The sequence below is a fragment of the Saccopteryx bilineata genome, chromosome 2 (genome assembly GCF_036850765.1).
Source record: "Saccopteryx bilineata isolate mSacBil1 chromosome 2, mSacBil1_pri_phased_curated, whole genome shotgun sequence".
Lineage (NCBI taxonomy): Eukaryota > Metazoa > Chordata > Mammalia > Chiroptera > Emballonuridae > Saccopteryx > Saccopteryx bilineata.
This window is the reverse complement of record NC_089491.1, coordinates 310,489,530-310,504,699: the sequence shown is the minus strand read 5'-3', so window position 1 is coordinate 310,504,699 and position 15,170 is coordinate 310,489,530. Positions and strand designations below refer to the sequence as shown.

The 15,170-nt window shown below is 43.1% G+C and overlaps 1 protein-coding gene across 3 annotated transcripts in view; it reads right to left on the bottom strand.

The window, feature by feature from the left end:
• The window catches only part of RNF115 (ring finger protein 115), a 109,654-nt gene that overhangs the window by 12,736 nt on the left and 81,748 nt on the right, over positions 1-15,170 (bottom strand). Inside the window, exons 9-10 of one of the 3 annotated variants that reach the window (XM_066261717.1) lie at positions 14,099-14,163; positions 2,370-2,912 (exon numbers count right to left, since the gene is read on the bottom strand). In XM_066261717.1, the coding sequence (XP_066117814.1) occupies positions 2,795-2,912; positions 14,099-14,163 (183 nt within the window). In that variant the 3' untranslated portion in view covers positions 2,370-2,794. Of the gene's footprint in view, positions 1-2,369; positions 2,913-11,601; positions 12,324-14,098; positions 14,164-15,170 lie in introns of those variants that run through there. The other 2 variants (XM_066261719.1, XM_066261720.1) reach the window with 2 other exon arrangements.

The following is a 15,170-nucleotide window of genomic DNA, read 5'->3' as shown; positions in this document are numbered from 1 at the left end:
TAACATTATTCAAAATACCAAATGCATATACTCTTTGACCAATAATGCCTCTTCTAGAGATTCATCATTTGTAAAATGTATGTACATAATTATTCATGCAGTAGGGTTTGGAAAAAACTAGAAATAATTGAAATGCTCATTAATATGAATCTGTATCAATGAAGTCACATAATTATGAATATTGTGCAGCAATTTTTATGTACTGATATAGAGTGGTCTTCAGGATATATATGCAAGTGGAAAAAAGCAAAATATAGTACACAGTATATTCTTTATTTTAAAAAGGGAAAATATGGCCTGACCAGGTGGTGGCACAGTAGATAGTCTTGACTTAAGACGCTGAGAACCCAAGGTTTGAAACCCCAAGGTTGCTGGCTTGAGCCCAAGGTCACTGGCTTGAGCAAGGTGTCGCTGGTTCAGCTGAAGCACTCACCCTCCCCCCCAATCAGGGCACATATGAGAAAACAATCAATAGACAATTAAAGTTGATGTTTCTCATCTCTGTCTCTCTCTAAAAAGGGGGAAAATATGGAACTATTCATATATGCACAGAATATATCTAGAAGGATCCACATAATCAGGCAACATTGTTTGACTCTGGGTAAGGAATATTTATTTATTTATTTATTAGAGACAGAGTGACAGGGAGAGGAAGGAGAGAGATGAGAAGCATCAATCCATAGTTGTATCACTTTTAGTTGTTAATTGCTTGTTATTTGTGCCTTGACCAGGGGACTGAAGCCAGAGACCATGAAATCATGTCTACAATGCCATGTTCAAGCCGGTAAACCTGCACTCAAGTCAGATGAGCCCCCACTCAAGCCAGTGACCCCAGGGTTTCAAACCTGGGACCTCAGCATCCCAGGTTAATGTGTATCCCTCTCTTTGAATTTTGAACTCTGTGAGTATAATTACCTATTCAAAAAGTTATAAACTACAAAAGTATTTAAATATATTTTTAAAAACATCTACAGAGAAAAATTTTCAAAATAAAAATGGCCCTGGCTGGATAGCTTGGTTAGAACACCATCCCAATATACCCGAGTTGAGGGTTCAATCTTGGTCACAGCACATACAGGAATGAGTGTTTCTCTCTCCTTTCCACTCTCTCTTAAATCAATCAATACTTTTTAAATTATGTACAATAATATATATTTTATATACATAGCTCTAAAATTTGTCTTTTTAAAACATAATAGTATATTATGGACATCCCTTTAGGCCCATATTGATAGAACTCATTTTTTGTTTGTTTGTTTGTTTGTTTTTACAGGGACAGAGAGTCAGAGAGAGGGATAGATAGGGACAGACAGACAGGAATGGAGAGAGATGAGAAGCATCAATTATCAGTTTTTCATTACGACACCTTAGTTGTTCATTGATTGCTTTCTCATATGTGCCTTGACCACGGGCCTTCAGCAGACCGAGTAACCCCTTGCTCAAGTCAGCAACCTTGGGTCCAAGCTGGTGAGCTTTTTGCTCAAGCCAGATGAGCCCATGCTCAGGCTGGCGACCTCGGGGTCTCAAACCTGGGTCCTCTGCATACCAGTCCGACACTCTATCCACTGCGCCACCGCTTGGTCAGGCTAGAACTCATTTTTTAATAATATACTATAATATTCTATTGTATGGGTGAGTCAAAATTTATTCAACCATTTGCCTATTGATGAAAATTTAGATATCTTTTTTATCTTGGTTTTTGTTCAGTTTGCATTTTTCTTGATATGGCAATAATTTTTTTTAGCTAGGGTTAGAAGATATAAACATAAAAGGTAAAATAATAAAAATATTGGAAGAAAATTATGATGTCAGCCTGAGGAAAACTTTAATACAGAAAACAAAGGTTTAAAAGAAAATATACAAATGTAAATTTTTTCCTATGGAAAAGAAAAGTCAAGAGACAAACAACACACTGGAGGAAATACTTGTTTTAAAAAATGGCAGACAGGTCCTGGCCGGTTGGCTCAGCGGTAGAGCGTCGGCCTAGCGTGCGGAGGACCCGAGTTCGATTCCTGGCCAGGGCACACAGGAGAAGCGCCCATTTGCTTCTCCACCCCTCCGCCGTGCTTTTCTCTCTGTCTCTCTCTTCCCCTCCCGCAGCCAAGGCTCCATTGGAGCAAAGATGGCCCAGGCACTGGGGATGGCTCTGTGGCCTCTGCCTCAGGTGCTAGAATGGCTCTGGTAGCAAGATGGCGACGCCCAGGATGGGCAGAGCGTCGCACTGTGGTGGGTGTGCCGGGTGGATCCCGGTCGGGCGCATGTGGGAGTCTGTCTGTCTCTCCCTGTTTCCAGCTTCAGAAAAATGAAAAAAAAAAAAAAAATGGCAGACAGATTAATATCCCTAACACTGAAAAAATTCCTAAAAGTTGGTTTTAAAAAATACATGCTAAGAATATGAACAAGCAATTTATAAAAAAGGAAATGTTCATGACCAATAAACATCTGAAGAGATCTTCACCCTCACTAGTCATGGAAATGCAAAGTAAAACCTATCTAATTTTTCATCCTTCACATTGGCAAAATTATAAAAGATATATAATATCCAGTGCTAGCAAGAGCATAAAGAAATGCACATATTCAAGCCCTGGCCAGTTGGCTCAGTGGTAGTGTCGGCCCGGTGTGTGTATATCCTGGGTTTGATTCTCAGTCAGGGCACACAGTAGAAGTGCCCATCTGCTTCTCCACCCGTCCCCCTTTCGCTTTTCTCTCTTCTCCTTCCCTCCTGCAGCCATGGCTTGATTAGAGCGAGTTGGCCCCTGACACCAACATGGCTTCATGGCCTCCAGTTCAGGCGCTAAAATGGCTCCAGTTGCAACGTAGCAAGAGCCTCAGAGCATTGTCCACTGGTGGGCTTGCCAGGTGGATCCGGTTGGGGGGCATGTGGAAGTCTGTCTCCACCTCCCTTCCTCTGACTAAAAAAAAGAAAAAAAAATGCACATTTTCAAATATTATTGTTGAACATCTGAATCCTAATTACCTTTTTAGAGGAGGTTCTGATAATAGTTTTTAAAACATATATACTTTTTAATGTTCCTATTCTTTGACCCAGAAATCCTATTTAATTTAGAAAAAAATAATCTGAAAACACTTTTAGAGTGTCTCATCTCTATTTACCCATCTCTTCTCTCCAGTACATCTCACTTGATTTATTATCTCACTTCACTTATCATACCCAAGCATTCATCCACCTCCATTAGACTCTAGCCAACAGAAGCTAGTGCTGCCCTGGCCAGATAGCTTGGCTGGTTAGAGCATCATCCCAAAGCACAGAGGTTGCCTGTTCTCCTTCTGGTCAGGGCACATACAGGAACAGATCGATGTTCCTGACTCTCTCTCTCCTTTCTTCTCTTGCTAAAAGCAATCAACAAACAAACAAATACAAGGCGGCAGCAGCTACTGCTTTGAGCAGGGAAATGGTCTTGGAGCCCTGAAGGCCTTATCTAGGACTCCCCATGCTTTCAGGAAAGTGAGGCCAAGGAAATCACCAGAGCCAACATATGTTTCGAATTCCTGGAGCCACTGACAACATGCAGGACACTGATGGCATCAGACAGAGGCTGCTTTGCCCTGGTCATTTTGCTGGCAATTATAGACATGAGCTTGGTGGTGAGGATTCCCCAATTACCCTGAGCAGAGACAGCCATCAGGGAGAATCCTGGACTTGTGAGAAGTAATGGATCCCATGATTTTTCTCCCTTAGGCACATTAGCTAAAATGTAGTTAAATCTGAAACATCTTTTTAGTCATTCATTCACTCACTCACTCACTCACTCACTCACTCACTCACTCACTCAGTGATAGAGAGGTAGGGAGAAAAAAGTATCAACTCATCCACTTTAGTTATGTACCTATTGATTGTTTCTCCTTTTATTATCTATCTATCTATCTATCTATCTATCTACCTATCTAGTGAAAGAGAGGTAGGGAGAGTGAGAGGGGGGAGAGAAAGAGAAACTCATTGCTCCACTTTAGTTGTGCTTCCATTGATTGCTTCTCATATGTGCCTTGGCCAGGAATTGAACCAGTGACCTCAGTGCTCTATCCACTGCACCACCAGTCAGGCTTATTTTATTCTTAATTAAATTTATTGTGGTGACACTGGTTAACATAATTATTATACAGGTTTAAGGTGCCCAAGTCCACAAAAAACATGGAACACTTCATGAATTTGCATGTTATCCTTGTACTGGGTCACAAGGAGATAAAGCAACTTGTCTAATGCTACTCACTGACCAGGCAGTAAATGCAGACAGAGGTCTATAATTCAGACTCCTGATTCCCAACAGAGCTCTGAGATGTGGCTATATTTCTCAATATAGATACAGAGCCTTCAGGCAAGGATAGAGAGAGAGAGATCTGAGATAAAAAAAAAAGATGGTTGTCTTAAAGAAGAAACAGAAACCTATTCAAGCCCGACCAGGCGGTGGTGCACTGGATAGAGCATCGGACTGGGACATAGAGGACCCAAATTCAAAACTCCAAGGTCACCTGCTTGAGTGTGGGCTCAGCTGGCGTGAGTGCAGGTTCACCAGCTTGAGCGCGGGGTTGCTGGCTTGAGCATGGGATCATAGACATGAACCCATGGTCACTGGCTTGAGCCCAAAGGTCGCTGGCTTGAAGCCCAAGGTATCTGCCTTGAGCAAGGGGTTACTTGCTCTGCTGTAGTCCCCACCCCCATCAAGGCATATATGAGAAAGCAATCAATGAACTAAAGAAGCTGCAACAAAGAATTGATGCTTCTCATCTCTCTCCATTCCTGCCTGTCCGTCCCAGTCTGTCCTTCTGTCACAAAAAAAACCCAAACAAAAACAAAACAAAACAAAACAAAAAAACCATTCAAGCTGTCATAGGTTAAAGGGGAAAACAATACAACAAGAAGTATAGACAGCTTTCATTAGTTCCAGAAACAAAAACCAAAAAGCCAACACAACCCCAGTTACTGTCTCAATCTCCCTGGGGCAGCAGAGCCAAACATCTCAGCAGATCCCCTTCATTTTGTGCTCCCCTGATGTTACTACTTTGGGACAACCTAAATATGACCACTCCAGTCTCAGCTTCACACACTTCTTCATGTGCGCAGCAGAGTGACTCTCTGTTCCTACATGCCCAGACAATGGAGCAAACCTTCAAAACTGAAAACTACGTTTTACCTAGAATTCCATGCCTAACCAAACTCCCAATTAAATACGAGGAAGGAACAAAGACACTGTCAGGCATGCAAAGACTCAAAAAAAGAAAAAATGTGTCTTCTATGTGACCTTTTTTAAAAGAAGATACCAGAGAATGTGCTTCAGCAAAACTAGGAAGTGAATTGGTAGTGTATAAAATGGGATCCTGGAAGCAAGGAATATAATAGAGGAAAGGAGAGGAGGAAATTCTAGAATGAAAAGGGCCAAAAAAGAACAATTAGTCTAAAAGAGAGCAAGGGAAAGGGGATTCCAGAAGGAAACTCCCTAGGGGTAAAAGTGGAATTCTGTCTCTGACGGCTATGACAGACCAAATGAAGGTCTAAAGAGATGAATATTGAAAACTACTGGTTTCAAAAAAGAGGTGATCATTATCTCCAGGGAAAACATTAAATTTTACCAAAGGAAACAATCATAGCACACAACATGACTCTGAAATAAGTAACATTTACAGAATACAAGTTATATAAACATTAACTAAATTTTATAATATAATGATTTTTGAAAGATGCTCACAAAAATTAGGGGATATTTAAAAATGAATATGAAGCTATAAAATATCCCCTAATTTTTGTGAGCAGTCTAGTATATTTCTTATTTTTTAAGAAAACTAAGTATAGCCTGACCAGGTGGTGGCACTGTGGATAGAGCATTGGCCTGGGAGGCTGAGGACCCAGGTTTGAAAACTTGAGGTCTCCGGCTCGAGCACAGGCTCACCTGGCTTGAGCATGAGATCATATACATGATCCCATGGCCGCTAACTTGAGCCCAAAGGTTGCCAGCTTGAGCAAATGGTCACTGACTTGGCTGGAGTCCCTGAGTCAAGGCACATGTGAGAAAGCAATCAATGAACAACTAAGGTGCCACATAGTTGTTTCTCATCTCTCTCCTTCCTGTCTGTCCCTGTCTATCCCTTTCTCTCAAAAAACAAACAAACAGGCCCTGGCCGGTTGGCTCAGCGGGAGAGCGTCGGCCTGGCGTGCGGGGGACCCGGGTTCGATTCCCAGCCAGGGCACATAGGAGAAGCGCCCATTTGCTTCTCTACCCCCTCCCCTCCTTCCTCTCTGTCTCTCTCTTCCCCTCCCGCAGCCAAGGCTCCATTGGAGCAAGGATGGCCCGGGCGCTGGGGATGGCTCCTTGGCCTCTGCCCCAGGCGCTAGAGTGGCTCTGGTGGCGGCAGAGAGACGCCCCGGAGGGGCAGAGCATCGCCCCCTGGTGGGCAGAGCATCGCCCCTGGTGGGCGTGCCGGGTGGATCCCGGTCGGGCGCATGCGGGAGTCTGTCTGTCTCTCCCCGTTTCCAACTTCAGAAAGAAAAAAAAAAGAAAAAAAAAACAAACAAACAAAACTAGGTGTAAATCGCATACACACCCAAAATAGAAAACTGGCCCAGAGCTTTTAACTAATGTTTTCATCCTCTCTTGTGGTTAGTAGTTAATCCAAATTTTCCACTTCAGTCTAGGTTGATACGTATTTTTCTTCCTTGCTTCCCAGTATGTCTTCTGACTTAGCTATAGCATTGAGCACTTCCATTCCCATCCTATCAACTCCCATCTCCATTCACTTCTGTGACTGTGCTTCCTTTTTTTTTTTCTACCTTTCTGGCTATTTTTGTTTTTAGCGAAAGAGAGAGAGAAAGGAAGAAAGATGAGATGCATCAACTCATAGTTGTAGCACCTTAATTGTTCATTGATTGCTTTTTCATATGTGCCTTGACCAGAGGCTCCAAATGAGCCAGTGACCCTTCGCTTAAGCCAGCGACCATGGAGTCATGTCTATGATCCTACGCTCAAGCTAGCAACCTGGGGGGTTTCAACCTGGGGCCTCAGAGTCCCAGGCCAAAGCTCTATCCACTGTGCCACTGCCTGGTCAGGTTCTGGCTGTTCTTTTCTCTCCTCTATGCCTCTATTTCTTCTTCCCACTTCTCAAACAAGAGAATTCATTCCCCAAGACACATCCCCTCTTCTATCTTTTCACTTTATCGCTCGCAAGTTCTCATCCAACCTCATGATTTAAATTTGCACTTCCTTACAACTGACCCACAAATCAACTTCTTCAGCTCTAAACTCTTCCAAGTTTCAATTAAACATTCCCACTAACAAATGGGCTCCAAACTCCTGAATGCTCTACCATCTCCTCAAACTCAAACCTAACCTCCTGAAACTGTATTTCTGTCCATAATTTAGTCAAAACTTTGGTTCTTCCTTTTTCCTCTTCCCCCATCCAGTTACTAATAAGTACTGCTAATTCTTTCCCACATTTTTTCGTTTCTTTCCAAGTGCTTCCCAGGTCATAATCTTACACTTAAAACATTCCAGTAGTCTCCTAAACTGCTAAGCCCCTTGAGACACAACAATCTTACTCACCTTTATCTCCCACACTAACCTCAGGGCCTGGCACTGAGTTGTGCCTGAAAATGGTGCATCACCTCTAAAATATAGTCTCTGGCTCCAATCCATACTTCCACCAGACATCTAAAATACTGATTTGTACACAATGCACCACCATTCAGTTTTAATGGCCTTAAACTGTGTATGGGACAAAACCTAATATACTTTAGCCTGGCACTACTTAGTACTATTCCAGTTAACTTCACTCACTAGTGGAAACCCCTCTTTCATTCGTCTAACAAGTAAGTATTGTACACCCCAGGCACAGCGCTAAGTCTTGGAGAACAGAATGTTCTCTTGTTCCTTGTAATCTGGTACTCATGTCCTAATATTTCTACTTGTGAAGGTTCTGTGTAAGATACAATGCTTTCTCATTGTCTCAGCATATTTAAGTATTAGCACATATGGATGCTCACCAAACATGGAAATAAGGTTCTTTTTTTTTTTTTTTTTTTTACAGGGACAGAGAGTCAGAGAGAGGAATAGATAGGGACAGACAAACACGAACAGAGAGAGAGGAGAAGCATCAATCATCAGTTTTCGTTGCGAGTCCTTAGTTGAACAACAAGGCTTTCTCATATGTGCCTTGACCACGGGCCTTCAGCAGACTGAGTAAGCCAGCAACCTTGGGTCCAAGCTGGTGAGCTTTTGCTCAAACCAGATGAGCCCGCGCTCAAGCTGGCGACCACAGGATTTTGAACCTGGGTCCTCTGCATCCCAGTCCGACGCTCCATCCATTGCGCCACTGCCTGGTCAGGCGGAAATAAGGTTCTTTTGGAAGATGAATTGAGGCCAGATGGGTAACAAAATCAATAAACAATGTCTACCACTTACTGAGTGCTCACTGTGCCAGGCATTAATGATATTTCATTTAACCTTCATGGTCTTTTGAGAAAGCTATTTACTCTTGTCACTTAAACTCAAAGAGAAATTTGTGTAAATTCACTCAGCGAGTAGTAAATAGGGGAGTGGATAAAAATCTAAATCTATTCCAAAGCCCAGATTTTAATTTAGGATTAACTCACTCCAACAGTTTTTAAATGAGAACTGGTGACATCCACGTTCAGGTGACTAAGCTATTTTATCCATCTCTCTGGCATAACTTTAGAGTTCCTTCAAGGTAGGCTTATTGCACCCCCAGTGTGACAAACAGTAGATTCCCTATTTACTTATTGCTGCTAAAGTATATCATCACCCAAAAGGCTTTTTAAAAATACTTATTTGGGCAATGAATTATGCTGAGATATACTTTGATACCAAAGCATGTTCTGAGGTGATGCAAAAGGAAGTACTGATGATTTCTGAAACCTCTGTACCTGATCCCGATTCTCTTTTGAACCAGAGACAGGGAACTAACTACACAGTGATGGGACTAAATCAAACAGGATGCCGTGAGTTCAGTCATAGTAAAGGCACACTCAGTTCAAGCTTCCTACAACAGGTCACCAGACCGGTAGCCCTTGGAGGTATATTCCGATAAACCTTAAACAAGCCAAGCAGGGGCCCTGGCCGGTTGGCTCAGCGGTAGAGCATCAGCCTGGTGTGCAGGGTACCCGGGTTCGATTACAGGCCAGGGCACATAGGAGAAGCGCCCATTTGCTTTTCCACCCCCACCCCCCCCCCTTCCTCTATGTCTCTCTCTTCTCCTCCCGCGGCCAAGGCTCCATTGGAGCAAAGATGGCCCGGGCGCTGGGGATGGCTCCTTGGCCTCTGCCCCAGGCGCTAAGAGTGGCTCTGGTCGCGGCAGAGCGACGCCTCGAGGGGCACAGCATCGCGCCCTGGTGGTCAGAGTGTCGCCCCTGGTGGGCATGCCGGGTGGATCCCGGTCGGGCGCATGCGGGAGTCTGTCTGACTGTCTCTCCCCGTTTCCAGCTTCAGAAAAATACAAAAAAAAAAGCCAAGCAGAGACATCTAGGTAATTCTGCAAAAGGGTAGAAAGAAAGCTGAGTGGGAGAGGGAAATACTTCTTAACCCCTACTGTCCACAGAAAAACATGGAACCAATGAGGGCAAAATTGATCCAAAGGGACTAAAGATTTCATACTAACTAGGGAAAGATGGATGAATGAGACTTTCCTTTGGGTAGGTCAGACTTATTAGAAAAGGCCTGTGAGGCAAGTAAATAGAGCTGCCTCTACTCACTAAACAGAGAGCTACAAGCTGAAGTTAGTATGTGCAAATGAACAAGAGACAGACTTGGTTTGGGGGTGAGGTATGAACAATGCTGCTCTTCAGCAAACTGATGTTCAGAATGATTAAACTCAACACGTCTACCTCAGTCCTCTGAGCACCACTCATCAACATGAACCAGGGTTCACAATGCTTTGCCATTACATTTTTGTATAATCAGAAACCAATAGATTTTTGCCTGTCCTAGGCATTGTAATTCCATTTTATTTAGGCATTCCTCAAATCAGTAACAACCAGTTTGAACACCACCAGAAGTTAAGGTCTGTAAATGCTGGGACTTTCTCTTGTTTACCCTAATAACTACAGAAAAAGTACCAGGCACATGTAGGCTCTTAATAAATTTGTTTGAAGAATTTGTATGATGGCCTAGGCTTTACATGGCGATTCTAACCTCATGCAACCTGTATGCTGGTGGCCAAGGCCAGGCAGACTCACAGTTTCTGGCAGATGGTAGAGGAACTGCAGAGCTGGAAAGCGCTGGGCCATTCCCATTTATTAGATTCTCACAACAGCAGGTGAGCAAACAGGCACGGGAAAACCTCTTCTCGTGGCAGCCCCTCGCAGTGGCCATTTTGAGACTGCCTCCTCCCATTTCTAGAAACAGGACCACCTAACACTCTTATCAAACTTTAACTGCAAACTATCAAAGGAAATGTGACTGTATCTATGATCCTCGCAGATCAAGCAGTCTGACCTTTTAGACGTATTTTAGGGACACAGAGACAGGGAGAGAGATAAGAACCATCAACTCATAGTTGCGGAACTTTAGTTGTTGATTGCCTTCCCATATGTGCCTTGATGGAGTGGGGTGGGGGGGGGGGGAGTGCTCCAGCTGAGCCAGTGACCCTTTCCTTGCTCAAGCCAGATGAGCCTGCACTCAAGCCAGCAACTTCGGGGTTTCGAACCTGGGTCCTCAGTGTCCCAGGTCGACACTCTATCCACTGCACCACTGCCTGGTCAGGATAGACATATTCTTTTTTAAATCTAAATTCCATCAGATGGCTAGGTTATTCTGTTAGTAAAATAAATTTTACTCCTTCATACAGAATAAAAACTCTGAGAAAATTAAGTTTAGCCATTCAATCTATTACTTACTACCTGACTCCCCAGTTATGTCAGAGTAAAAAGATCTCTAAGCTCTTTTACATTCTCTGAGCTAGGTGAAAAAAAACGAACTTTTGAAAGCTTATTCATGCCCTGGCCAGTTGGCTCAGCAGTAGAGTGTCAGCCTGGTGTGTAGAAGCGACCATCTGTTTCTCCACCCCTCCCCTTTCTCTCTCTCTTCTCCTCCTGCAGCCATGGCTTGAATGGCTCAAGCAGGTTGGCCCCAGGAACTGAGGATGGCTCCATGGCATTGGCTCAGGTGCTAAAATAGCTTGGTTGCCGAGCAACAGAGAAGATGCCCAGACAGGCAGGGCATAGCCTGATAGGGGGCTTGCTGGTGGATCCCAGTTGGGGTACATGCAGGAGTCTGTCTCTCTGTCTCCCCACCTCTCACTTAATAGAAAAAAAAAAAAGGAAAGTTCATTCCTTTTCTTTATCCTCCCTGCCCAAACAAGGCTTACTAGAATATTAAAGAGGTAGTGTTCAGTAGAACAAAAGTACGTTTTCTGAGGAATATGGGGATTATATAGATTATCATGCTTACACATGACAAAAAGGATGATGGAGTTTCTGGATCTGTGCCTTCCTCAGCTCAACTAATTTCAGTGAGTACCCCTGTGCTGTCACCATGCCAATCATTCAGTGCTACACATGGAAAACCTACCTTGAACTTTGACAGGCATCTATTTCTTTGATTATCCTATCTTCCAGCAAGAAGAAATCAATGGTTAGCTCCCTCTCCGATTCCACCAGGATGTTATACTTGCTAAAGATTACAACTGCAACTTCAGCAATAAAACAACATATAATATTGGGTTGGGGAATAAGTTCATAGCGTTTTTATATTTTCTTTTATTTTACAATGATTTGTTTGCTGTTTGGCAAAGGGTAAGTATTCATTCGATAAAACTCTTTCTGCTCTACAAAACTATGTTAATTGTATTTTTGAGTTATTTAATTTTTTATTAGTTTTGAGGCTTAGAAATGGAATACCCAGGAGGCAAAAATCAACATTTTCGACACCTGCTCTTCTTTGCTTTTCGAGGTCAAAAAGCTGCCAAAGCAGCCCGGGACATTTGCGACGTGTATGGAGAAGGTATCATAGGCGAGTCTACAGCACGGAAATGGTTTGCAAAGTTCAAAAATGGCGACTTGGACGTCGATGACACGTGCCACAGCGGAAGGCCTTCTGAATTCGATGAAGAACTGAGAAATGCTCAAAAAGAATGCCACGGTCAACAAGGAGCTCTACATTGCCCAGCTACACTGCGTGAATGAGGCTATTCGACTGAAAAGACCTGATCGACATGGTCAAACCATACTCCTTCACGACAACGCCAGGCCCCATGTTGCACAAGTCGTCAAAGCCGCACTCCAAGAGCTCGAATGGGAGGTCCTTCAGCATCCGCCGTATTCTCCGGACCTTGCACCGACCGATTACCATCTTTTCCGCTCCCTGTCAAACCATATGAAGGGCATTACCTTCGATAACAAAGAGGTCCTTAAAAACTGGCTCAACAACTTCTTTGACACCAGACCAGGCGATTTTTTTTAATTCATTTTAGAGAGGAGAGAGAGAGGGGAAGAGAGAGAGAGGAGAGAGAGAAGGGGGTAGGAGCTGGAAGCATCAACTCCCATATGTGCCTTGACCAGGCAAGCCCAGGGTTTCAAACCGGCAACCTCAGCATTTCCAGGTCGACGCTTTATCCACTGCGCCACCACAGGTCAGGCCACCAGGCGATTTTTGGTGGAACGGCATCAACAAATTGGTCGAGAGGTGGGAAGAGGTTGTAAACAGCAAAGGCGAATATATAATTGATTAACTTATTGATATAATTATTGTATTTTGTTTAAATAAAAGTCTTTGGTAAAAACGCTACGAACTTGGCCCTGGCCGGTTGGCTCAGTGGTAGAGCGTCGGCCTGGCGTGCAAAAGTCCTGGGTTCGATTCCCGGCCAGGGCACACAGGAGAAGCGCCCATTTGCTTCTCCACCCCTCCCCCTCTCCTTCTTCTCTGTCTCTCTCTTCCCCTTCCGCAGCTGAGGCTCCATTAGAGCAAAGATGGCCCGGGTGCTGGGGATGGCTCCTTGGCCTCTGCCCCAGGCGCTAGAGTGGCTCTGGTTGCGGCAGAGCGTCGCCCCCTGGTGGGCGTGCCGGGTGGATCCCGGTCGGGCACATGCAGGAGTCTGACTGTCTCTCCCCGTTTCTAGCTTCAGAAAAAAAAAACAAAAAAAAAAAACAAAACCTACGAACTTATTCCCCAAACCAAATACATTCTATTTCTTCCTTTTCCATTTCTTCTTTAGTCATCAGCACCAAACCAAACACACATCTCAGGATTAATTACATGAGGTATTATGTTGCTATTCTAAATTGCGGAAGTTATATAAACTTTTTTCTTTCTACAGCTCTGTAAAAACTTCCTGCCAGAAGGAACATTTTTTTAAAGTTACAGCAAGATAAATATGACTCTCTAAGCTTGGTATCTTTCACAATACAATATGTACAGAGGAAAACAAAAAAGGGCACAGGGAATATGCCAAGAATCTGGGGAATATAAAATGGGGCAAACGACATATCCCTTGACCTTCCCTATTCACTGCCAGAGCAAACCTGCCTTTCTTCCCAAATCAGTCCCCAGTAAGCAGCTCTCACTCAAACAGTGAGTGCATGTGTCTTTGTATCCCAGGAGAACTTTTCCTCCCTCCCCTCCAACAATAATAAAATAAACAAGCACGTCAACAAAGTAAGAACACCTTTTTTTTTGGAAGAAATTTTTATTTACCACTAGAGAATAAAGAGGAAACAAGCAAAGATATGTAGGATCGGAGAGAAAGAGACCCAGACCCAGTGTTTTGACTCGGCATAAAAATAGAGGACACAGAGAACGTCTGGTGTTCAACAGCAATCCACACAGCACTGCTATAGGATGACTTATGCAAACCAGGTGCACCACAGATCACAATTGTCTACCTTCAACTAAGTACCTGTCAACATCTTCGGTCATTTCTCTTTTTAAATAAATGCCCAAAGCAGTATTTGCACCCTTTTTTTCTCCTAAACCCATAAATCCTTTCTCTTTAAACAGATGACCTCTTGTCACAGATAAGCAGAGAAGAGGGGACAGGATATCCCTGACAGGAAGAACTACATGAATATAAAGATATGGGAACACAGACAATTTAACTGGAACTAAATAGCAAATCATCAAAAGGAAACAAGACACCTTACCTGTGATCCTTGGCCAGGACCTGCCAGACGTGGGAGCTAAGGTTTGTGGGAACAGAGAGAGGAGACTGAAAGAGATGGGTAAGACCCTTATTAGTGATGGTCTTGAACCTCAAAGAATTTTTGATTTTCTTTTATGGAGGTTAAAAAAAAAAAAGGGCACAAAGTCAAAGGAATTTGCTCTGCAACATACCAGCTATGTGTCCTTGGGCAAATTAAGTTTTCAAATATATCTCACAAATTAAGTGCACACTATATTTCAACTAGATGTAGAATCTGGTGTGACTAATAAATACAAATTGATTTAAAAGCATAAGTGAAACCATAGCAGCTTTCTGTTATGTGGTTTTTTCACCAAGATACTAAAATTACAACTATCATCTTGTTGAAAAGAAGTCTAATAACTTTTTGACCTTAAAAAAATGATACATCTTATTAGAAAATGTGAAGAACCACACACCTAAATCCCATAATTCAGATATATGTGTCCTAGCTAAAAGAGAAAAGGCAACATCTAGACTCCACTTCTGTGGACACCTTCTAAGTAAAATCAAGGTTTATATGTATATAAGATCTTAGAGTTGAATGCATATAATTCCATTTGTCTGGCAGGTAAGAGATGAAAGCCTCAATGTCTTTGGATCAGACAAGGGCTCTAGTTTGATCCTAGAAAATCTCCAGTTGTGCACATTATATTCCACCCACTGCATCTAATCTATCCATCTACCTACCTATTGATTTTAGAGAGACACAGAGAGGGAAGCATTCATTTGTTGTTCCACTTAGTTGTGCATTCATTGGCCACTTCTCTTAATGTGCCCTGACCAAGGATGGAACCCACAACCTTGGTGTTTCAGGACAACGCTCTGACTGACTGACCTAATCAGCCAGGGCCACCCATTCTATTTTAAACACCTGGAGCAGCCCTGTGTTCCCAGCCTGAGTGCTGAGACACTGACATTACTATAAGCTACAATTTCCTCCCACAGGGTAGCCACTTATGTTTACCCCAACAAATCTTTCTCCTAACTCCCTATACTATAATTTATGCAAGATTCATTTTGGAAACTCTTAA